The following is a 25219-nucleotide window of genomic DNA, read 5'->3' on the forward strand; positions in this document are numbered from 1 at the left end:
CACTGCGTCTTGTTAAGGGAGAGGCAGCTAAACGTGTGTTTACACGTGTAAAGGACAAGCTTTCAATATAAACTACAAAATCTTGAACGGGGGTTTCAAAGTATGATCATCTTTCCTGTGGTTCAGGATTTCATCAGCATTTTAGCAACTTCTTAATGTACAGGAGAAGAGTACAAAGCCATGAAACAAGGCTGCCTTCTCTTCTGAAGGGCTGGAAGTAACCCCTCACTTTTGCTTTTTGGTTTTCCTTTCCTCCAGTGTGTGTTTTCTTCTCCCCTGCTTTCTCCATACACCTTCCAGCAGTCTCACTTTTTCCCCACTGTATTAATGCACATTTTACTGCCAAGTAATGTTTCCAGTCTATGGGTAGCTCTTTTTGGCATGTAGCAAATAGCTTTAGGAGGTTCACACAATCACCAAATTTATACAATGACATTTTCTCTTTTTCAAGCACTTTTATTAGGAAAAAAATATGAAAAAGGTTGTATAACAAATAACATCTCTGAAGTTGGTCATACTTTTTCAAGTTTAAACTGAAATCTGAAGGTTTGGGGTTTTTACCCCACACAAAGAGAATGCTTTGCCCAAGTAATGATTTTGCTGGGGTCTTTTGTTTTGTTTTGTTAATAACCAGAATGTCCATGCTCAGAAGTTTCTGCAAGTATCTACATGAAAACTTATGACTGAATTTCATATCCCAAAGGATCAAGATCCTGGTCCAGAAGTATCAGAGAAGATTCCCTCAGCTTCTGTAGAAGCTTTCGGAGTTCTTCTTTTGAAAATACCTAAGAATAAATAATAAAAACCCAAACATAATAAAGTTACATTTATTTGCAATGAATAACACTGATATAAAAAAGTAAGTGGTGGTTAATTAAGTTACTATTTTTCTGTTTGATTATTTATTTCTATTGAAGATAGTGTGATCATCAGGCATTTCAGAAGGACATTTAGTAAGGCACAGGAAGTTAGCAGCAGCATCCAAAACCTGAAGGTAGGCTCAAGATAGCTCTGTCTCATTTTGCGGTTGTGTTTCTCAGGCTTTTGGAGGCAAAGATGATTACGGGTAAACCAAATGCTCTAAAACAAAACCTGCTTATACAGTGTTTGCAATGTAATGGAAGTGAAGAAATCAATTACAATTCTACAGCTAAACTTAGAATCATAGAATCATTTAGGCTGGTAAAGAGACCTTTAAGATCCAGAAGTTAAAATTCAACAGCCCCCATCCAAAAACTAGTAACTGCAGTAATCAGAAGAACTGCTTGTCCTAACACTGGTCATCATCCTCAATGTTTCAAAGTTAACTCTTTGATTCCTTAAGTCATAACACAAGGAAACCTTTTACTACTGCAGTGAACGGGAAGCAATAAAGAAACGTACGGTGTTAAGGAACATATGGTGTCTTCCTCTCTATATAGAAGCTTTTTCCACAGCCAACCCACAGAGCTTTTAATGTAAGCTCGGCTGCCTGCAGCCCGCCCTAACTCACCGTGTACAGCTTGTGGCGCTCTGAGGCGACCATGTCAGCGAGGCGCAGGCACTCCTGGTGCTGCCCCGTGCTGTGGAGCACCGTGTGCAGCAAAAAGCACATCATTGGCAGACACAGCTTTCGCAGCAAGATCATCTGGTGTGTTCGCTCAGGGTCGTCCTCAGCATCCTTACCAGAGAAAAATAACATACTAGCGTTAAGAAAATCTAACAGGCAACTCAGCATAACCACATAATTAGTCCTGTCAGAGGCAGAAAACTGGCCTAAGCAGCCTGGAGTGGACTGTCAGACATGATCTGTATGGTAACTAAGGGGAGCAAGCTCTAAATGCTCACAGCAAGGCCAGAACCAATTAAACAGGAACACATCAAACTAAATGTCACAAAGATACAACTGCATCTGATCTGTGCTTTGTGGTCTGCATTGTGATATAAAAATTCATTTTACCTCTCTAACGTCAACCATCCATCCTCCATCAACAAATAGCAACACATTGTACATTTTCTCCTTAACATCAGCTGTAAGAGCATCCAAGAGGCCTTTCCAAATGCCATAATCCATCTGGCAAAGAAACAAAAAATAAACTACTGCAGAACAGGATAATTTCCAAGGCTATTTTAAAACAGACTGCAACAGACAACGCAGCTCCAATTCAAATTAGAGTCTTCAGCCAGTGGCTGAAACTTAAAAGCCTGCTGCTAACAGCTATTTCCATCTTTGCTTAATGCCCTGTCCAGAGAATCAGACAGGTTGTTCAGAAGCAAAGCCACTAGAGGAAGATAATTCTAAACAACTTATTCTGCCATGCTTAGAAAACAAATGTTTGTATTAACTGAATATGGTATATTTGTACTGGCCAGACATGCAAAAAGAACTTCAGTCAAAACAAAACTGCAGCATCTTTTAGAAAACAAAAGGTGATAATACAAGAATAAAGAGTTAATAGCAAAATGAAGTGCTCAGATTTATTAATAACACTGACAACACATTATAATGAATATTTACTACTACATTACAATATTTCATGTAAAGCTGAGTCATTAAAAAACCAGAATTTATTGTGCAGTGGCCTTATTATTCTACTCTCTCATACTTTCTCAACCTATAAATAATTTACAGGAGTCCTTAAATAATATGAGATACCGTCTTTTACTCTGTTTCATTAAACTAGACTGTGTCTAAAGCAAGAATATAGTAGTTTACAGTCAATAAGATGGACTTCTACCTACCTCATACTTCTTTTCTTTATGTTCATGGGCCACTGTCTCAGTGAAACTTGCTTGGGGTAACAAAGAAGGCTTCTGTGGAGCTGAGTTCATGTGTTTGAACCATTCATTAAAGGTTTCGTGAGCTTCCTGGATTGCATTGGAAACAGTGTTTGGATATTTTTGATTCATCTAATAACCACAATGTCATTATACATACAGTTTTAATGCATCAAAGAATCAGACGTTAAATCAAATGGACAAAGCTTTCACCACCAAGGCAAAGCCACCAGTATTTCTAAACAATAACTTGGAATATTGCATATTTGAAACTCACCAAATATGCACGAATACATAAATGTTCCCGGATAGCATTGTCATCCTCAGCTGGAAGCGGAGTATCCATTCCCTGTTCTTCCCACTGGTTATATATTTCTGCTATAGAGTCTTGGGGAATCTTCACAAACACATCTTTTGCAGCTTCATGTTTCTTGGATGCTATGAGAACGTGAACCGGGTATCAGAGCTTTGCAATTTCCATACCATATCTTCTTAAGTTGGCAAACCCATGCTTTTTAATAGACTAGATTCAAAGTTATATCAAATGTCGTGCCAAGAGTTAATGAGAACAAAGCCAACATTTAAAAATAAGTCTACAATATTTGTGAAGCTTAGTACCCAAGAACTTCCTCATGATTGCATTGCTTTGCTTAAGTGCTTCTGCCCTCTGTGCAGGATCGAATACGAGCCAGTCAATTACATCTATTTTCAGCTGATCCGCCTGTAAAAACCAACACAAACACTCACCACCATTTCAAGCACACAGCTGATGCAACATACATTAAATCTGGTCAGGGAAATACACAAGTTTGGAAAGCATTACAACATAGTAACAAGGATTGCTTTTTTCAAAAGCTTATAAAATCCCTGCCATCTGGGAGAAAAAAAAACATTTCTAAGTGTTCCCAAGATATTCAGAGCATCACCTCTCAAAATTGTTTATGGATTATGATGCATTTTCCTCAAATTTTAATATGAATACACTGTACCAACATGTTTTATGGAGCTCTTGATATAATCTTCAGGGGTGCTATCAGCCTGTAACCACAGCTTTCCAACTCTTGTGTTAGATAAACTACCTTTTTATCTTAGGGAGCTTAAACTTTGTACTGAACAGCAAAAACATTGCCACAAATTTGCAAATGACCAGTTGCTTTCTAAACACTATTTTGAATAGAGGCTATTAACACTACCTTGCTGCCCCTAAAGCACTGAGTTGGCTCCAATCAATGCTCAATAGCAGTGACAAGGAAACTGTCAGCAAAGGCAGTGTCTGCTGCAGCTAGAAATGCCACTTCAGCATCTTAAAAGGTACATCTGAGATCTAAAGTACTAATCCTCATAAATCATACTGGCTACAACAACATCCTACTCCCAGCTACAACATAGGGTGCTGCAGTCATTTCATGGGCCTTATCATCACTCAGTGTTTGTATACACGCATGGCTGCTGATAAGCACACACCCAAAGAGCAAGGAGAAGTAGAAACAGAGTTACAGATTAGTGCAATGTCCTCACTTGGTCACATGAAAAGCACATTTCCCTCACAGGCTTTTTCAAAGCAATTTTCACCACCGTTGGAAGAAAAATATGGCTCATACATGGTCAAAGACTCCGTAGTTGATTGCAAACTGGAGTAACTGCTCTGTGAAGCACTCACCTCTGTTGTGCCTGTGTCCAGCACGTGGTCATGGTGACTGAATTCCCCAGCATCCTTCTTGCGGATGTTTTCAACAACAGTTTTTGTTATGGTGGCAACGTCCAGACCTGGGTTAAAAGAGAACTGTGTAAGAACTATCATGAAATCAAACTTGACACAAATTGAATTTCAGACTCCTGTTGTTGATCTTATTGCTTACTGCTGATGATTCTTATCAGTCTGTTCACATACACATTGCCAGAATAAATTATAAGCTTTTGTGCTTATAAGCTTATAAAGCTTATAAGCTTTTGCAGGTATTCTACAAGAATGAAATTTGATATAACAGAGAACATCAAATATGAGAATAAGACAACCAATAAGTTTTTCAGTCTGTGCTGAAGATAGCATACAGATATATCTGCTAAGATCACTGATTCCTACAATTCTGACAGCAAGACTATGATTTGACAGGAATGTACCAGGAAAAGCTCAGAATAGTTCTTTTACAGATGCTTAAGCAGGATGTTTTATTTTTGAAACCTTAGCCCAGTTTAAAAGAAAATGACTTAAAAATGACTGAAGAGAAGTTAAGACACTGAAATCTGCAGGAAATCTATTTCTTTGAGTATTCTGAGTGGCACAGAGGGGTTGTCAAGCAATGGACAGTGTGCTGCTTCATTGTAATCCTTTGCTTCATTGTAATCCTTTCTAGTTTCATGTACAGGCCTGGAAGGAAGTTTACAATTAATGCAAGCAACCCACCATGAAATTTAAGATTCTCATAACCTTCCTAAATCCACAAAGAGGTATGTATTTTTACAAGTAGTTATCTGAAATAATATGGTCATGTCAAGCTTCAGAACATGTATTTGAGACAGGCAGCTGGCATTTACTTCCTGGTGTGTTTGGACATAACCCAGAAGCAGCGATATTTAGTTTAATCAATTCCAGGTTAATGAAAACACACCTAATATACCTACTTGAAGAAGTGATCAGCAAATTAATTTTATTTAACTGAAAAGTAGAGAGACACAGGAAGGAAAGAATACCGTATTCATAGCTAGGTTTTGGAGCAAATACTGAAAGACAAAATAACCCAGGATATAAAACGGTAATTGGACTATCAGGGTCTCTCACCTGCTTCTTTTGCTAATTCAAGGCAGTGGTGGCGTTGATCGCTCTCAGTGACATCTTCAAGAAATAAAGCATACTGAGCAACAGCAAGCTCTGGGGGCAGGTGGCTGACATAAAATGCTATTAAATCTGTGTGCTTCTCAGACACCAACCGCTGCACAGAAGGAAGCAAACATACAGAATGAGAAGCAAATATTTAAGAAGCAAATATATAGAAGATATCCACTAATATATAAATATATATAATAGATATGCATACTGTATTCCTTAGTGTAAACACCTAAGTGCGTTTACACTTAAGTAAAAACATATACTAGGCAAACCCAAAAATGTATAACAAATTTCTGATTAATTTATTCTGACACAGGAAGATTCCGCTCAGCTTCTAAACAAGGATCAATAAAACTGTCTCTTATTTAAGAACTGCTGACAGATACTTTGCGTATTATGCAAGCTTCCACGTATCTCTTGAGAAGAAAGCTTTAGCTGCATCACAGCTCTTTTCATCCTGAAACCTTAGGTCTCCTTTTCTTCCTCCTTTACATATAAATTACATTAGAGAAAACAATCTATATTTCTGAAAGCTTACCTGAATGTACGTCTTTAGGACTTCAACAGAAACTTCCTCCTTATTGCAAACAAATACAAATTCAATTTTAAATCAGACAATGTGGAAAATAAAATAAAAGATACTTTACTGGCTATCACTATTAAAACAGACACAAGGTTATTTGCTTATTCCTGCTTCAGTAATCTACACAGACAGACTCAACTGGAAGAACTGTTTCTCTTGGAGCATGATTAAAAAAGTATGTCTTCTGTTTCAAAGCTTTAGTGTTCCAAGGATTTTCTTTTTCAGCAACTGGATAACAGTCTTTGGTCTAACCGAAATGTTACTTTTTACATGATTTTTAAAATTTTCCATTTTACCGTATTTTTTTAATTAATAAACAAAATGTCAGGCACATAGATTACTACTGCAGTGTACTACGTGCCCTGTTTTATTATAGAAAATTATAATGTAATAGGGTATAAATATCATCTGACTCATCTGTAATAGCCTATGCTAAACAACCAGTATAGCCCGAGCACCTGAAACTGCTTTAGCCAAGACTCAAGCGTTTGTTGCTGTCAAGAATTATCATTTTAGTTTTATATGTGTAAACTGAAGACCTTCATTTAAGCATATACCTATATGAACTCTATACAATCAACAAATAATAAACATCATAAAAGCTTGCATATCTGCCTCTTCCCCCTGAAGTCTACTTAGGGTTGATCAAGTAATCATACAATAAATTCACCTACTCCAAAACTGTAAAGGCAGAATCAACAGTTAAATTGCCACAAGGGAATTCATGTAGGAAATTGCACCTTTTTTGTCCCCTCTGTCAAACATATGCTAATGGCTAGTTCTACTGCACTTTAGCATAAAGACCTACTCTATCTGGCTAAAAAATCAGTATGCAAACATACACACACACACGTTCCTCTTATTTAGCTAAATGTAAACTAACTTCAAAACAAATTTCCACAAGGGAATCAAGCAGTGATTGGAAGTCTGAATAAACAATAACTCAGAGCTGTATTTAAATCATCTAATGAAAACATGCATTTGTCTTTTGCCAAAAGAGGTTACATTCAAAAACTTATACATAAGGTCTTCTAAATTTTAAAACAGTAGAAAAGGAGAGCCCCAAATTACTTGTGATATTGTCAGAAACGAGTTAATTACAGCTATGTGACACATCTGCATATTTAGCATAAATAGGTCAGGTAGGTAGTAGGCTATACTTAGTTTATACTTGGAGATAACAAGAAAATTTCAGCTAGTACTGATTACCTCAAGCAAAAGCGTTCATGAGCTTACAGCAGCAATAGGCACAGTTCCAATAACTGTCTGTAAGAATAGGTTATATTCAAAACATCTTGGCTACCATGAATCAGCCTAACGCTGAAGTTTGATTCAAGACCTTCTCACCACAGGGCTTCTGAGTAGAATCCACCATCCTCAAACTCCAATTTTTAAGCTCAGCTGGGAGGGAGAAGGATGCTCCTTTCTCCCTTAGGCTCCAAGATCAACAAATACTCTATTTAAGCATGCAGCTTCCTCATCAGCCTGGTAGTAATTTACCATCACTCTATGTTGTCTATGTATTTGCACGCAGGCATTTCTACTTCAAAGACTGGCTACTGCTATGACAACAAATCTAGGACAAGTGAACTGACCTTAGTCTGCATACCCAAAGTGCGGAAAAAGAGAATAAGATGTGTCATGAAACGAAGCAGGTGTCCTGGGAGCACACTTCTGTCTTTGGAAAGCCACCTGCTGACTTCTTCCATCAAACCTATAACCACCAAGGAAATGTCTGCATTAGCCATAGCATGGAGAAAAAAAAAAAACCCTAAGAAATATTTCAAAATTATGCATTTATTCAATAAATGTAATTTAGCCTCCGAAGTCCAACAAAACAGAACAGCAACAATTTTGGAAAGATGTAGATGTTTGGCTTAAAAATGTACTGTATGTATTCTATCATTTCTCAGAAGTTATAGCTATAGTCTGGCATGTATCCCTGACATATTTACATGATTTCATTACTTCTTTGAAAACTATCTTGTAGGCCAAACTGTCCCTCCAGTCCTTGACTAGAGCATAGCTTTAACTCAGTTCTCCTACTGTGTGCTTCTAAAAATCCATTCATACAGAAGTTTCTGGAAAGGTCACTCAAAATAATGTAGTCAGTTGACAATAAAAAAAAAATCACTTAGAGAGAAATGCTTACCATCCACATCTCCAAGTATAATGTATTTCTGAATCACATGATAGTGTTCTTGATTCTCCTCTATAACCCTCTGGAGACAAAAAAAGAAAATTCAAACTCTGAATGAATCTTCAAGCATAATGTATGAAGAAAACAAACTTATAAATAAAGCAAAGGCTCCTCAGGGGAAGAAAGCTATCCTATTTCAAAGGGCATAAAGAGCAAGAGAAAAAGCACTTGCTATCTCCATGTAAAATTACAAGAACATTGACAAACTGAAAGAAAGAACTGAAATATAGACCTGTACAGTTAATACTGTCATGGAAGACATCCAAAACTAAGGGCTTTTTGCTCTGAAGGGGAGAATAAACAATGACGTTACAGATAAGATTTACAAAATCACAGAAGAAGCAACAACGTGCATAAATCCTTAAAGAAAAGGCCTGTGAAAGTTGCTTCAGGAAGAAATTCCACTGTCTCCCCACAGGAATGAATGCATTAATGCATGAAATGCAATCCAAACACACCTGTAAATTTGCTTTATGGTGTGGATTGAGCTATGTTGCAATGGCAAATGCAGCTGGGTGTATCTGTGGCTGACGGCATGTCTTTGTCTTAGCAATATGATAAATGCTATGTGTCCATTCCATCAAACAGAAGTGTAGTTTCAATTTAATCACTGCAAAATTAACCTGTAAGTTATATATCCCCATCTTACATGAACTGAGTATTTTGGGTACTAAAAGTAACAAAGAATTACAGTCTAAGCAAATATGCTTTTAAATTTAGAAAGGCTTGTTGTGAAATATGCACACAAACCTCCTATGAAGAAAATGGAATGTAATCGATCTTGAACATTTTATTGAACTATTAAATAGCTGATTTACTCTGTCTGCTTTGTATGTCTGACAACATTTCTGTCTTGGGGTGATTTTATGATAATACTGTATTTCCCTATCGTCTGTTTATGCCCAGAAATGGGTCCTGCAGCTTTAAGCTGGGTCCAGGAGAGGGGGAGAGAAGCCAGGCATATTCTTCAGCGCAGTTTGTGTTTGAGGACTCCCACACACTCCCCCACGTTCTCACCACTGCAGAGCTGAGGGAGCACCTTCCTGCTTTTAGCCAGCCTGTTAGCTGAGGCAAGAAATTTTCCCATACCAGCATACCAAAATCCTCCAGAACTACTACTTCTTCTTCTGGAACTGTTCGCCCTAGCTGTGATTCGAGAACCAGGTCATTGGACCCCGTGGACTTGCAGGGAGGCTGTAGGGACATGGCATCCCGGCCTTGGACATCAGAGCTGAGCCAGCTACAGAGGGAACTCTAAATCCACCAGCTTTCTCTTCATCAGGAAGGCTTATTACTTTAACAGTTACTCATTTTTCCTGTGCCCTGCCAGCACTTTGTTTGTTAAATAGTTTTTTTCACTTTCCTCCAAGAAACTCCTTTTGTATCGGTGGGGGAGGGAGTGCCGAAACCTAGCTTCTAGAGGGGAAGTTCATTCCAGAGCATCTTCCTCCTAAATTTGTCTCAAACTGAGACTTTGTCAGTCATCTGTTTCTTTAGCACACCCAGCTAGTTTTGCAGATACAGGGCAACACAAAACCTGTATCACTTTCACTGTTAAGAGGTAGCAGCATATAGAAAAATCTATTCGAATTGAGAAGTCACACATCACAGAGGTAGAAAATATGAAACAAATTAGTCACTGTGCATATTTGAGCATTTCATTAAATAGTGCAGTAAAAAGCAGAACCTTAACTAAAAATGGTAAGCAGTGAGGAGAAACACTGCGATTATTACGTACCCTTTTGTCTGTTGCCTGAAGTTCTTCAAAAACTTTTTCTGAAGTCCAGCTTCAAAGCAGGAAAGAAAAGACAAAAAATGTTGAATATTCCAGACAGATCATACAGGATGCTCTGTAGAGTGTAGGAGCATAATTTTACTTGAAACTTACTTTGTTTCTAAATAATCTCTAGGGAGCTCTTCCATCTCCTCTGCAGTTACTACTGAGGTTCGTATTTCCTGCTCAACTAGAGTGTCCACCATGACCCTGAAATATGCCCAAACAGTATCTTCCCAGGTATCACAAACTGGAAGAAGCTACATATCAAAAAAAACAGAGCAAAAATTATCAAGAGATGAAGAAACATCAGAACCCAAACAGAGCAACTATAATTTTGGATTAGATTTTCAGGCACCAAAGCAGAGTAGTCGCCACCTTAAACAGCAGCCTTTCCTTGAACGAAAATTCTACCACATCTTTAATTAAGACATGTCAGTACTACAAAGAGCATGTCTACTAAAGCAGCAATGTTTGGTACTGCTCTGTTTACTAGATCTTTAAAAGTACAGTAACCAGTAACTGCAATATCTCTGATGATATCATTGTCACGTATGAAAAAGGAATGCACAGCTACCGAACACTGCTTACCTAGGGGGTTTGACTTACCTGTTTGAGGTTTCCACTCAGGGCTGCATAAATTGCTCTTTCATATCTATTAAACTGCTCCTAAAATAAACAGTAAAAACAGCCAAACTTTTAATTGCGAAGCATTTAAGTTTTCTAGTCACTTCACATTTTATAAGAGATTAATTCATTGCAAAATATTCCATCTAAGAGATTCCAAGAAAAGCTGGAAAATCACAGGATACACAAGGAGTCAAAATAAGAATAGCAAGTGACTTTCTCTTCATTAGCATCCCCTTGTAATTTATCTGAAAAATTTACACTGACCTGGAAAGAAAGCAATGTTTTCTCTTTCCCATTCAATTAAGTCAAGATGAAAGTCAATGTCAGTGGTTTTACTTTCAAACAGAAAAAAAAGGCAGATATTTCCTGAAAAAGTGGTGCTGATTACGTAGATTTCTCACAGTACATAAATATGGTATTTCAGAAGTCCTCTTAGAAACATTAATTGCAAATCCTCTAAGCAGCAAACACAGAGTGGGTATGTTAACTTAAAATCCCATTTCAGAGTTCAGAGAAGTTCAAATTTATGTATTAAAATAAAGCAAACCAGCATTATCTTACCTCTTCAGCCATGCGCCAACAACTTATTTTCCAAATGCACCTGTATGGATTGCCTTCAACAGGCTCCAGCTCTTTTCCTACGTGCAAAGAATAATTAAAAAAAAAAAAAAAAAAAAAAAAAAAAAAAAAAAAAGGGGGAGGAAAGGAAAAAGAGAAAAAGTATTATAAAGAAAAGAGAATCCAGTAACAGGTAAAGCCTATTTTCTTTCCACTTTCCATAACCCAATTTCAATCCCTTTGGAACTCTTCCTAAAGCATTTTGATGCTTTTGACTGGACTGCAAAGTGGCTTTTCTGCTAGTTTGGTGAATTTGCATCTATAAGTTACAGTAATTTAAAAACTTGGCTGCTATCTAGCTTTTAAAAAAATAATTCTTTGGACTGTAATATATCTACAGTGTCTACATTTGGATAAAAAACGAAGTTAAGGGAAAAAAAATTTATATCTTAATCAAGGCTTCTTAAAAATGTCACTGCTTCAGTGCTGCCATTTTGCATGCATCTGCATGGGCATTCAAACCTTTGTAACAACAGGTTAGGTATGTAGACTCAAGAAAAGCTATGACAGTGGTGTGGCACGAAGATAAAATCGACAGGCTATCAGCATTTGAAAAGAAGGAAAGCATTAAGCCTTCCACACCCAGCTATAAACACTTAGACTTGTCCTTGTTAAATCCTGCCATGTGCTGAACACAGAGAAAAGTGAGGTACTGTGTTATAAATGGGGAACTGTGTGCAAGGAACCAAGGAGAAAGATAGTTTAACAATTTTCAAATATTTTAAAAGCATCTATTTTTCCTGCATTTACATTTGCTGAATTCAAGTCCTTGTACACCTTTCTGAAGCTGGATATATAGTCCAGTTTGAGTATGTAAGCAACAAAATGTGTGCTAGGTGGCATAAGTCAGATGTTAAGAAAATAAAGACCCAAGTATTATATGGAGGTGAACAAGATCTGTACAGAACTTTGAGACATCTATTTCTTAATGATTATGTCTAAAAAAGAAAGTGGCTTTAGTATGTTTAGATGGATTCAATGAACTCATACCTTCAACTAAAATTTCATGTTAGTTTTTACATGTTCAACAGACACGGTAAAATATTTTAGATACCAAAAAAGGCTCATACGGTGAAAAGAAAGAGCTATTTCTCTTTGCCACAAACAGATACTATGAGATCTTAGAATTTTTATATGAGTCTCAAATGCACTTTGGAGAAGATACCTCCATTTATGTTAGGATCATGATACAATTTCCAGCCTTCCAAAGTTGCAGCCCTCCAGGCCTGACCACATCGTTTGCATAAGCGCTGTGCCTGAAAAATAATGCATTTTCTCAGCAACACACTTCAAGGTAAGAAAACCTCCAGCTTCTTCTTTAATAATGTGAATATTATTAAAATAGTTAATTTATGCAGAGATTCTGCTATGTGAAAAATAAGCACAGAGGATCTTCAAACACCTCGAAGACTTCAAAGTAAATGTCATCAAATTTTTTTCACTGAAATTTTTAGTTTCTCAGTCAGTATTTACAGCAACATGAGAAATGTGCTACAGGCTCATCTTTGTTACCTAAACAGCTGTTATGCATCATTCTGGTAAGTTTAGTGTAAAGTGTAGTCCTTTTGCTTAGATGTTTAATCCATGTCTTTATGCAGTCATCTACTTTCCCAGTTCACTTAGCCTTCCCAACCCCAACTGAAGCTGCAAATTTGTACTCACATTGTCCTGCAGCAATATGCTCATGCTTGTGTTCCCATACCATCAGAAAATGAACTGATGTGCACCATATTGGAACAGAGTATGAGCGAGTAACCATATTCCTCAGTTAAGGTCTTCAGCACGAGAATCTCAAATCCCCTTTCCTCCCCATTACTCAAATGTCATTATATATACATGTTGGATAATCCACTGATGATTAGAGACACAATTAGGAAGCTTTTTAAAGCATTCTGTGTGTTTTTCTGGCAGTACTTAGTATCAAACCACAATAGTGAAAAAATATTGTCAAACAACCCAAACCCCCAAAACTACATTTTTTCCATAAAATCTATTGTACACCCAAAATTACTTAACTAAAAGCAAGTTTTGTTAAAATGCTAATTTGGCAGTCAGTATTGACACAACAAATTGAAAACTGAATCACTACAAGCCAAATTTAAACAGACGTTTTAGTATACAGCTTTTCACTGGCTTTAACAGTAAGATACTTATGCTTAATTAAAAGTTACACTACCTCATCTGTCATTCCCGCTCTGATGAGTGTGAAGAGATACTTCAACAACCTTGCATCGTCTTCTTGGTCCAAATCATCAAGTGGCAGTTTCTGTCGAATAGGAGCATCAGGATCCTGCAAAGAAAAAGTCATCACTCATCTACACAATGCCTATACGTCTCTTCCATTAACGTCCTTCCCTGTTTTATAATCTGGAGTCACTTTTTCCTGTTGGCACAACAATCTGTACAACCCATGTAATATTGAGCATGATACTTCTCTGTTTTTCCTCTCATTTCTTTTATTCCTCTTCTGTCACTGCCCCTATCAGAAGGACTCAAGGCAATTCATTTACTCCACTGCCTTGTTATTTCCCCCCAATTTCTCATCTTCCAGCTCTTCTCAGCCATTCCATCTATCTGCCTACCAGACTTTCTCCTCCTCCACCTTCTATCTGAGAAGGTTTTTCACAACAGCTACACTTGCTTCCATTTAATCCAAAGAGATTTTCTAAAGCCAATCAATACCTCAGATCACTCCCCAGTTGAATTAATCTTGTACGGGTGCTTTGCTGTCACTAAGGCAGCTCATCACCTTCTTCTAATGGACTTTCTTTCCTTGACTTCTCTCCTATTATTTCATTATAGAGCTCCCAAAGTATTGCATCAGGACTTGGTTTCATTGTACTAGTTACTGCATAAAGACAGCATTCCTTTATCTGCAAGGACACCCTAATACTTTTATAAGCTTTTCTGGTTAGGAACATGAGTTTGTTTCAGATGTAAAAAAGGCATAATAAAGCCATTTACTTCACCAAATAGATCACAAGTACTTGTGAGGGGGGGTGGGAGTATGGAAGCAATCGCTGAAAGAAAACAAGTCCACAGTGATCCTGAAAATAATTTTTGAGGTGTTCTGTCTCACAATTTCTGTACCAATTTTTAAGTACTACAACTACTTTTAAATAGCATAACTATGTAAGATTTGGTGAGAATCTGTGAGGACAGCATGTATACTCTTTCTAGCCCATTTTGAAGCCAAGCCTTATTTTTATATAATACTTACCAACTCTGTTACCAGAGGACGAGAACTTCCTATGTATGTACTTGACCGTCGCTGCATCAGAGTGTGCAGTGTGTTATCCCTGAAAGCAGTGAAATGTTTTACAGAAAAATGGCTTTTTTAGCAAGCACCTTTTAATAAGACAAATATTGAAAGATATATTTTGTTACATGGAATATGTTTACAGAACAGACAATTGCTTTGGTTGATATAGCAATGGACTCTGCTAGTATTGTGAAAACGCAGCATTTCACAACAAGTACAATAGTAGAATTAATGCACATATATTTGATTTTTTTCAAAAGCATCCGTTATTTCAATCATTCATGTATTCAACTATGAACTGATTTCTGCATAAGCAAATTTTCCCATTAGCATTCACTATAAAGTCAGTCTATGATAGAACTTTAACTTAGAATAAACACATAATTCCAAAAGCCATTAAAAGCAGGTTTATTCTAGGCATCTAGCATGAAAGGTAGTCTTTGGTCCTTTCTGCCATAAAACCCATCAGTGATAATAAAGGTGACAATAATGGCTTCTGGTGAAGGGTCAATGACACAAAGTGATAAGAACTTAAACAGGCAAAAATTAAAGCCAGACAAAGATTAAATTAAGTTGGTTTGATGGTTTTCCCTTTCATCCTTGCCTCCCAAAAGGCACTAACTAATTTCTGAGATTTACTTCAGTGGATGGGTAAGAAATCTCAATTTTTACATGTATGAATTTAAAGAAAAGAAGTGAATGAAGTGAACAACTTAAAAAACTTCAAGAGTGATTCTGTGACTGTGAATCTTACACTTGATGGGAAAATGTGTATAATCAAAGAAAGTCTGAACTCACCAGTATACTGTTTTTGCATAAAACTCAATATTATCGGAGAAGTCCCCAATTTCATCCTTAGCAATGCTCTCTAGCCAATCTACCACCAGCTGGAATAAAATTAAATTGTGTTTTTAAAACAACCATGTAACAAATAGTACTTTTACTGCCTTCCTCTCATCTCTGGATCCACTCGTTATCTACGTGGCAACCAAAAAGCTGACAGATCCAGAAGACTATTCCACTTGCATTTTAAGTATCCAGTATGAATGTGGTTGGCACTTGATCTCTATTTCTCATTTGATACTGCAGTTTACTACAGTGCTACTTAACAGCTTATCAATCACCATCAACAGTAACGGATGCTGAAAATGGGAACAGCTCTCAGCCTTCCATCCTTTCCGAAACAGCCTGAAAACCCTTTCTGATCTTTAGCAACTAAAGAGCATCATTTTTATGCACACAATTAATACACACTTGAGTGGATATTAAAAAAAAAGTATTAGAAAAAAACCCAAAAGGTGCATAGAGCATTACTGTTATAAACATTTAATCTATTTTCATTCTCCTATTATAAACTTTCCATCATACCTGACTTTGTCGAACAAGTGAATCTTTCTGAAACAAGTTGTCTACAGTCGTTTTTTCACTAGCAGTTAAAACCTATTGAAGAAAAAGCTGATTATTACTTCATGGAAAACTACCACAAACCCAGAAATACCAAACCAAGCACATACTAATTCAGAAACCTGCTACAAGTTTGCTATGCTATCTCTCCCCTCCCTATTTTAAAAAAATAAATGCCTTATACATTGTTTTATTTGATCTTTTACATCCAGTTACACTAAAAACTGTAAAAATGAGACTTGGAATATAACTTACCAATATATGACCACAGAAAGATTCTACACAGTAGATTGATTCCTTGACTGCCTGCGTATTAGCCTAAACCCATTTGTTACTTTAAATTAAAAAGGTGACATTTTTCAAGGTCATACATGCATTTAACATTAAAAAGTGTGAAAAACAAACAAACAAAATACCAACCCCAGAGCCCTGATCCTGCTATCTGATCTCCTGCATTAATTTATCTTTCATTATACTTGCAATAAAAAGAGAACAGAAGATGCATTTTCCTAAAAAACACAGGTAGTGGGAAACTGGGTATTTTTGGCACAACAGTGTTTAACACTGACAACTTAGCAGTGGGAATCCTAGAGGAAGCTATTCAGTGACTGAGAAAAAAGATCTGCAATCATAAATTTTACAAAGGCAGAGTTACTTTACTTATTGTTTCGTGTTCCTAAGCATATTCTGGCAGCAAAGGCTGGAAGCACACTATTGACATAGCCAAGATGACTACAGCTTGAACAGGAATGATAAAAAATTTGGATTTCTCTTGAGATAAATTGGAATCAGGATTCCAAAGGCTAGACAGCCTGAGACTACATGTACTTCTTTTATGCAAAGCAAAATTATCTCTGACCTATGGAAACATCACAAATATTGATGCAGCTTTTAAAAATAAATATATAGTTATTTCTAGTGAATTTAGGGTTGTCTTGTGCAGAGCCAGGAGTAGGACTCAACGACCCTTATGCATCCCTTCCAACTCAGGATATTCGAAGAAATACAACAAAGAATAGTTTACAGTAATTTTCACACTAGCATTCTCTCTTTAGAACCGAATAGTTAGATTTACTCTTCACAATAGATGAAATAATTTATAACTGTATTGATAAAAATCAGTCTCATTTTTCACTTTTGAATTTTGAGTGGCTGCCACTTTGAGACTGTAAAATACAAGCATTTAACCTATATTTTGCTTATTTAGCTTCTTATATCACTTATAAAAAACCTCAGAGGAGTTCATGCTTACTGTGACATCAAATGCAGTTTCATCTTCCAGTGCAGACTGTATTCTGTCTCTAGAAATAAAAGTGCAAAATGTTAAAGATTAAAACAAAGCTGAGAAAATTTAGCAAAATGCCTAAGTAAAAATGCTTAAAAAAACTTTACAAAAATGTTCTTAAAAATACTAGAAGTTGCAAAGGTAATAAGAATAGTCCTATTTACAACTTTCATTTTTGTAAATAGATAATGAATAGACATATATATTAGAACCTAGTTCTATAAACATCTTATTAATAGGTACTTATTTTCTTAACTTCCTATTTATAAACTCATAAAAAATATATCCAAGAAAGTCATCTCACTACAAAAATGTAGTAGTGTGCTTTTCAAAGGAATTACCTATAAAGTGAGGACAGCAGTCTCCAAGTTACCATCTCCTGCTTGAGAAGCCACAAGACACTGGCAGTTTTGGAAAACTTCTGTTGTCCAGGAGTTGCCCGATAAACTATCTTCCCTAATATATTCACCTGATGGAAATAAATTTATACAGAGTTAATATAGCCCATAATTAATACAGAATTGATATGCCCAGTGTATTTTTTTTCCTAAGCCATTACAGCAACCTTTTCATTATCCTGAATGTTTCCAACAAATGGGCTTGATTACCATCTCTTCAAATAGGTAGACAATACTCCCTATCATAAATTTCCTGAATTAGTAATAAAAATAACATTAACATAAACTAGAAGATATAGACAAACAGACCGGCTTTGTTTTACAACACATTGTACAAACCCAGGATAAAACCAGCTTACATCGCACAATTGAAAAGCACCAAAAGACTGGTAGGGAGAGGGCAACCATTGTGGGGAAGCTCCCTTCCCCCCACCCACCCACCAAAACCACACACAAACCCACTAACAAGCTGCCAAAATCCCCAACTTTTTTTCCTACATATATCAATACCAAACACAAAGTTAGCCCTGCTGGTATTTGTGGTAGCATTTATGCATTTATTCATGCCTGAAAGACACTTCCTTCTTTCTAGCTCTGTTAAATGAGGGAACCCAATCTGCTGATTACCACATAATTTACAGTAGCACCCCAAAGAAATTCTACTATCTTTTCCTTTATTTATTATAAAGAAAACTTAGACAATAAAGTCTTTTCCATTGGTAACTAGTTCTACAGCTTTTACTACTTCCAAAAAGAGCCCCAAACTCTTACATTTTAGGTGTACCCAATTTGTCAGGCATCAATATATTCATCCATTTTCAAATGGGAGGTGAACAACAGATTTGGAGAAAAGAAAGAGGTGTACCATCATGATGCAAGAGAGGAGCACAGTCTTCTGTTCCTTTCTGTTACCCCTCAGAAAACATGACGAGTTTACGGCTGCTAGGAATTACCGGGCAGAATCTCAGGGTACACCTGAGGGACTGCATGATAGCTCAGGGCTGCCCCTCCACCCCAAACCCCAGCAGCAGCATCCAAGCCACACCTTAGAGCAGCATCCTCCACTGTACTCTTGTACATCCTTGGTAACATACTGCCCTCGTTGCTTAAAACAAACACTCAGTTCTGCCCTGACCTTGTAGATGGTATCCATATTCTCAAACAGGGGTTCCATCATCTCATAAAACTTAAGTTCACATTTATTTTCCTTCTCTTGTCTGCACATAATGTGGTACAACCTCATTAAAGATCTCAGCATTTTCCAACTCAGCCCCCACAATAAAATTGCACAAAAGAGGGCTAGCAACCTTCTACCAAGAAGACATTTTCTTAACATAGACACAGGTAAGAAATCTCTTAGAAAACTTATCTGTACATCTCCCTTGTGATCAACACTTATTGACAGAAGAATCATAATTTCTTACTTTCAAACTATCAATCCTGCTAATCCTGAACTGTTAGTCAACAACCAGTCATATAAAGAACTCAAAAAGTGTCTAAAAGCAGACATCTTAAAGCTAATGCTGAGCCCTCTACTCCCAGCTTGTTAGCAATGTATCAGAAAGCTTAAAGCATCATAATACAATGATTTCATTTATTTATATCTGAGAGAAATAAGTACATTTTAATCCATCTTATTAACATTAGCAAAAACATTTATACATCTGCTAATGTTTATTGCCACTTGACACTGTCAGTGGCATGGCAGCCAGATGACAATTTTATTATTCAGCAAACTACACCATGGGTATTGCTATGCCAAAGTAGTGTTTGAGGAAAGTGAGATGCTACTCAATGCTAGTGTTCAATGACTCGTAAGATGGAAAATTTAAAGTATGTGTGTTAAGCACTGTGACTTGGCAGCAATGCTGCTTTGGGAAGAGAATGTAAAATAAAGTAAATAAAAAACCAAGTAAACTACTTACCTGATTGTTACAAATATTTTCATACTCATCCACAAGACCAAAAATGGTAGTTGATGTATGCTTCAGGAAGGAATGCAGAAAGTCTGAGTACATGCTCATAGTAGCTAGGACAGATATAAGAAGAAACAGCCATATTAGTCAGGCACAACTCAGTAAAAAAATCCCCACCGGACTACAAAAACATCCTTCTGATGACAAGACATCTCATTTTTGCAAATTTAAATGATGATATGAACTATCTCACGAAGTCAGAAGAATTTATCAGCTAAGATAGTAAGATATACAGAAACTCTGAGCTGTGTCAGTTATACAACTTTTGGGGTTAAAATGCCACCTGCAAGAGTTTCAACAGCAAATTCCTTTGTGTATCTCCACAAAACTAATCCAGTTTGCGACCCACATCACTAGAGCATTCCATTTGTTCCATCAGAAAAAGTTCCATAGAAAGCACCAACTCACAAAACTCCAATAAACTGGAACAGCGTAATTTTCTGAACTTTTTAAACTAGACTGCTTTTGACTTGAGAAATATCGGCAAAATAATTCAGAAAATACACAAAAAAAGGAAACATGTATTTATACCCTGCAAATCAGAACTGGGGTCAATTGTTAGTAAAACTTCAGATTGTCTCACCAGCTTCCCCAGGATCATCCTCACGCAACAATACAGCACTCATAGTGACATCTTCTGTCATATTGGACATGTCTGCATTTACAAACATTCCTGTCTGCTGAGGTGAGAGTGCCATTGTCCAGCTACTTTCATCCAGCTAAAACCACAACAAGAACATAAAGGAAGTAAATTGTAATCTCAGACATTACAAGTCTAGCTATGCCTTTTTTCCTTCTATACGAATGGTATATAAACAGAGAATCCTAAAAAATTAATAGTGAAATAACTGCCTTTAGATAAAGTGCAGCTATGCCTTTAACGAACAGCTCTGAGAAGTTAAATTTTAATCTGGAAAAAGAAAATACCCATTTTTTTCTGAAAATAACTAAAACAGAAGCTAAAACAAATAGGAGTAAAACCATTTACTTTAGAACACGCATCACTTTTCATCTTAAAACAAATAAATCTCTCGAAACTTTCATATTCTATTATGCTATATGCTTGTCTTTCAAAGTAAAAGGATAATAAAATTGACTAAGCTGTAAACAGCTGTGAAAAGTTAAGCAAAATACCAAAAATATAAATCAACCATTAGGTGTCATCAACCTTCTTGGTGAATTGCTCAAAACCATTTGACAAATGCAGCAATATGCTTAAAATAATAGGAAGTATGAGAATATTAAAGGAGGAAATAAAGACATAACCTCTATTTTGTGGGGAGCATTTCAGAGGAGGTATTTGATAACATATCCGACAACAGAGCAGCAGAATGACCAAAAGAGGAGACTGACTGTACATATACTGCACTGACAGGACAGCTTCCTAGATGTGTTTCCATGCCAGCAATTGCCTTCTCAGCAGCAGTTAATACTATACAAAGACTTACAGATGTGCCATTGGCTGATTCTTTTTTCTGGATTCTTAAAATAATCCTACCCATACAAGTACAAAAACACAGAACCAGATAACATTGCACTAGTAGTCTCTTAAGCATATCTAAAAACTGTACACATATACCTGTTGTTCTCCCTTTTATGGCCCAGTTTCTACTCAAAGTATTCCTCTTCCCTCTGCCATTACTGCCCTTTAGCCAACCAGAACCCAACGCCATAGCCCTCCCACTGCAGAGCAAAAATACCACAGTTTCAGCACAATCACATTGAGTTGCTGTGGGAAGTACAAAAAGGGCCAATTTGTGTTCCTATCAACAAGCAAGCAAATTTCCACAAGCAAAAGTCCTTTATTCTGTCACCCACCTCTGAAAGCCTGTGTCTAGTCACAGGTTTCCCCTGCTAATCTAAACTGGATTCAAGGCAGAACACTAAACTCTAACCTAAAATGCAGTCCACTCACAAAACATTAGTTACAGGAGGCTCTAAAAGAGAGAAAAAGTTACCAATACTAAGAGCTCTGTATACATGCTGATCAACTAGGCCTCAGAAGCTGATAATTTATAAAGAAACAAATGACCTGTATCAAACTACAGAAACAACTAAAAAGGAGAATGAATTAAAATGCACATACAGAAAAGCTTCTTTTCAGTTAGCTTAAAAACAAATGGAGATACTTCAGACGTTCCTACTGATAATTTCTCCAATCAGTGTTTTTCCAAAGACATTGCAGTAGAAGATGATCAATGTCTCTAAGAAGTCATCAGAAGAGCTTGTTCTTTGAAGTCTAAAGTTCAACACCCTAGGGAAGCCTAATACTGCAGAATGCTAAAATAAGAGAAAACCTGAAGTTTTAACTTGCTGACACAAAACAATTATCTTTGAAGAATTTGTAAACAAGCAAAGTCAGGATTTTTGTAGTCACAAGCCGATGTTATGAACACTAGCTTAACACACATGGTATATTTGGGAAGTCCTTAAAAACCTCTATTATTCCTCACTGCACCATCTCAAAGAACAACACAGTAATAAATAACACCATCAGTAAACAGCAACAGCAGTACTAGCAAGCTTGTAGCACCCACGGCTTGTCTTTGGAGCAAACAACAGAGAAACACTAAACTTTATGTTTCACAGGGATGAAAGAGAAAAAGATTCTCTAAGCATCTTACCATTGACAGATTGCCAAAAAGTCCAGAAGTTGGTAGAATCAGAGGAGATTTCCCTCCTGTTCCCAGGATAGCAGACATATCTGATGGCTTCATGGAGCTCCGATGTAATGCAGTACCTGAAAGAGAAAGAGGCTTTTCTGAAAAGAAAAAGTATTTAATATACTGTGCTCTATCCAGAAACTCCAAAAGAATTTTTTAACAGACTGAAATACTTACGAAGTGCAGAGAGAAGCCTGAAAGCAGGTTGTATATATACACCAAATAGGCAACATATCCTCAGTTACTAGAGGTCATTGTAAACACACACGAGCATAAAGAGCAGTACATCTCCACTTACTCTTTCTTGGAAATTGGTCCCCAAACCCTTAAAGCAAAAGGCAGCCCAAAGATGTGTTAACATCTTTTGAAAAGGTTGCTCAGGACCTTGTCCAGCTTTAGTTATGTCCAAGGATAGAGACTCCATAGACCATGTGGGCAACCAGTTCTAGCATTCAACCACCATTACAATAAAAAAGGGGGTGGTTTTTTGTGTTTAAACAGAGTTCCTTGTATATGTTGGTGTGCCTATTGCCTCTTGACTTTTCACTGGGCACTGAGAAAAACTCGGCTCCCTTTTTACTCCCTCCCATCAAGTATTCATATATATTTACAAGATCCCCCAACCTCTTTCCCAGGATAAACAATCCCAGCTCTTCTCAATCTTTCCTTGTATGTCAGACACTTAACCCACTAATCAACTTTGTGGGCCTTCACTGGATTACAGCACATCCATGTCCTTCTTATGGATTGTTATTAATTATTAAGTCCAAGCACATAAATCCTTTTACTAAATAGTAAGCAAGCACGCAGTCTTACCTGGCTGGTGAAGCAATGAATTAGGAGTTCGGGGGAGAAACTGGCTTTTGGGCGTCATGTTTCCAATAGCGTCATCCAGGGTTGTAAGAACTGGTTAATAAACAAGTTAAGAAACACTCTCCTAAACATACTTTTGGATCTATTCTAAATGACTGTGACTGCGTGGAAAGGAAAAATATTTTGCCATAACTCAGATGTTATGAAAATTACACATCTTGTCTTTCAAGTCCTGTTCATAAGCCTGAGTTAGGTCATAAAATGTTTCATCAGAACCTTAAAAGCTGGAGGGTTAAAAGGGACACCACAAAGTGAAGTTCAGAAATACAGAACACAACAGGCCTGGGACTCCTCACAACGGCTCAGATCGAAGAGAATCCTCCTGCCCCACAAGGAGCTGCTTTATGCTACATTAACCAAAACAAGAAAAGCTGAGTCTGGATGCATTTTCAAAAACGTTCTCGTTCTTGATTCCAGGTGGTCTGTTGCTCTATTGTCCTCCTTCCTGTCAGCAACCATGTTCAGTGCTCTAGGTATGGTTTACTAAGAAGTAGTTGTATAAAAGTTTCAGTAGCTTGTGTTATTAGTGTTCAGAAACATCTTGATTCTTAGGCACAATATCATCAGGGCAAATATCTCACTAGCTTTATTTTAAATGCAAAACCCAGAAGAACAAGCAAATGTACTGCATTCCTTTGCTATCATAACCATGAAAATACCATTATTTTACCTGTCAAACTACATGGGGGGTGGTTTCCTTATTGTAAAAAAGCAGCGGGGAAAATTTCTATGGAAATTTAAATCTGTGCACTACTCTTGCTGTTACAGTGGATGGAAAGTTAAGATACACTAGATCATCATAATACTCTCATACTACAATACCTACAAATAAGCATAAAACCATAAAATTAAGATATAATGAAGAAAACTTATTTTTCTTTTCCAAAAGCTCAGAAATGGAGCCAGCTATAGCTCATGTAGTTCTCTGGGTGGACAACCAGCTGGAGTTCATAACCCAGGAAAATCAAAGCAGTATTAAAAATATACACACCTGGTGAACACAGCAGTTAAAGACAAAAATTCTTTACAGAAAAAGGATACTAGAAACCCTTTTCTGAGAGCCTTGCTTCCGTCCAGGTCTGGCCATCTCTGTGTCGTGGGGGGATGGCATGTCTTCAAAACCATTTCTATGAAACAGCAACACAGACAGAAAAGCAAGTGAATTCAAGCAGGACATCCAAGATCTTATTGTCGTGCCAAAGTAACTCCACAACCAGGAAACTTAAAAGTGTTAAGTCATCTCCAATCTTACTACTGATGTCCAGCTTCCTCTGTGGAAATGTGGCATTGCTTATTAGCTCAGGCAAACGAGCTTGCCTGAAACACCAGACTTTGTTCCTCCTACACCATAACTAACCTTCTATTATTAAAAAAAAAAAAAAAAAAGCTAGTAAAAGATGCAACAGTAGGAAATTCTATTCTGAACTGAAAAATTAAATTGAAAGAATGGCATGATTTCACTACATGATTTTTTCCGTCGGACAGACGCAATCACCGCAGATTGGGGAAGTTCGCGTGTCTTGCAAAGGGAAAGTACCCATTCCCAGTTACTCCGAGCAGAGGACCCGCTCCCGGTGGGCTGTGGAGGCAGCACGGCCTCAGCAGGCCTGGCAAAGGCCCGGCCCCGCGACCCCTGAGCAACTCACAGCTCCTGGTTAATCCAAAGACATATTCAAGAAGCAACAGCCAGACTTAAAGCTCCCGGGAGACAAAAAAATCTCCGGTCCGCTCAGAAGCCGCTGCAGGCCCGCTGCGTTCCGCAGCCCGCACCGTGCGCACCCGCTCCCCGCCGCCGGGCACGGCTCACAGCAGGCGCGGCCCCGGCTCGGGGGCTCCGGCCGCCGCCATCCCTCACCTGTCCATGGCGGCGGCCCCGGCCCAGGCTCAGCCTTCCCGCCGCCGCCAGCGCCGGCCCGCGGCCCGGAAGGACACGGGCGCCTTCCGCCCGCACCGCCCATGCGCCCCGCCC

General features: G+C 37.5%; 1 protein-coding gene across 2 annotated transcripts; it reads right to left on the minus strand.

The window, feature by feature from the left end:
* Positions 1-435: 435 nt before the first annotated feature.
* Positions 436-25193, minus strand: NUP107 (nucleoporin 107). Of its 2 annotated transcripts, none has more exons than XM_032106261.1 (28): positions 25106-25193; positions 24292-24377; positions 23194-23283; positions 22339-22454; positions 20298-20433; positions 19664-19767; positions 17682-17809; positions 17308-17356; positions 16020-16091; positions 15450-15538; positions 14610-14688; positions 13566-13679; positions 12555-12645; positions 11333-11409; positions 10751-10810; positions 10256-10401; positions 10106-10154; positions 8320-8389; positions 7763-7881; positions 6123-6161; positions 5537-5687; positions 4418-4524; positions 3376-3478; positions 3035-3195; positions 2722-2847; positions 1940-2053; positions 1493-1660; positions 436-785 (listed from the first exon to the last, which is right to left on the minus strand). In XM_032106261.1, exons 1-28 carry the CDS (start codon positions 25111-25113, stop codon positions 678-680), a joined length of 2760 nt encoding a protein of 919 aa, XP_031962152.1. In that variant the 5' UTR covers positions 25114-25193; the 3' UTR covers positions 436-677. The 2 variants fall into 2 exon arrangements, with proteins under 2 accessions (XP_031962152.1, XP_031962153.1); XM_032106262.1 differs by lacking the exon at positions 25106-25193 and adding an exon at positions 24897-24990 and having other exon boundaries at positions 441-785.
* Positions 25194-25219: the final 26 nt, after the last annotated feature.

This window comes from Corvus moneduloides, chromosome 4 (assembly GCF_009650955.1).
Source record: "Corvus moneduloides isolate bCorMon1 chromosome 4, bCorMon1.pri, whole genome shotgun sequence".
Taxonomy (NCBI): domain Eukaryota; kingdom Metazoa; phylum Chordata; class Aves; order Passeriformes; family Corvidae; genus Corvus; species Corvus moneduloides.

Coding starts and splice junctions, on each gene's coding strand:
- NUP107 (XM_032106261.1), bottom strand. Junction 20,434..22,338: donor TTTTTGGCAATCTGTCAATG/GTAAGATGCTTA, acceptor TTGTGGTTTTAG/CTGGATGAAAGTAGCTGGAC. Junction 11,410..12,554: donor TGATCCTAACATAAATGGAG/GTATCTTCTCCA, acceptor CTTTGCACGTAG/GAAAAGAGCTGGAGCCTGTT.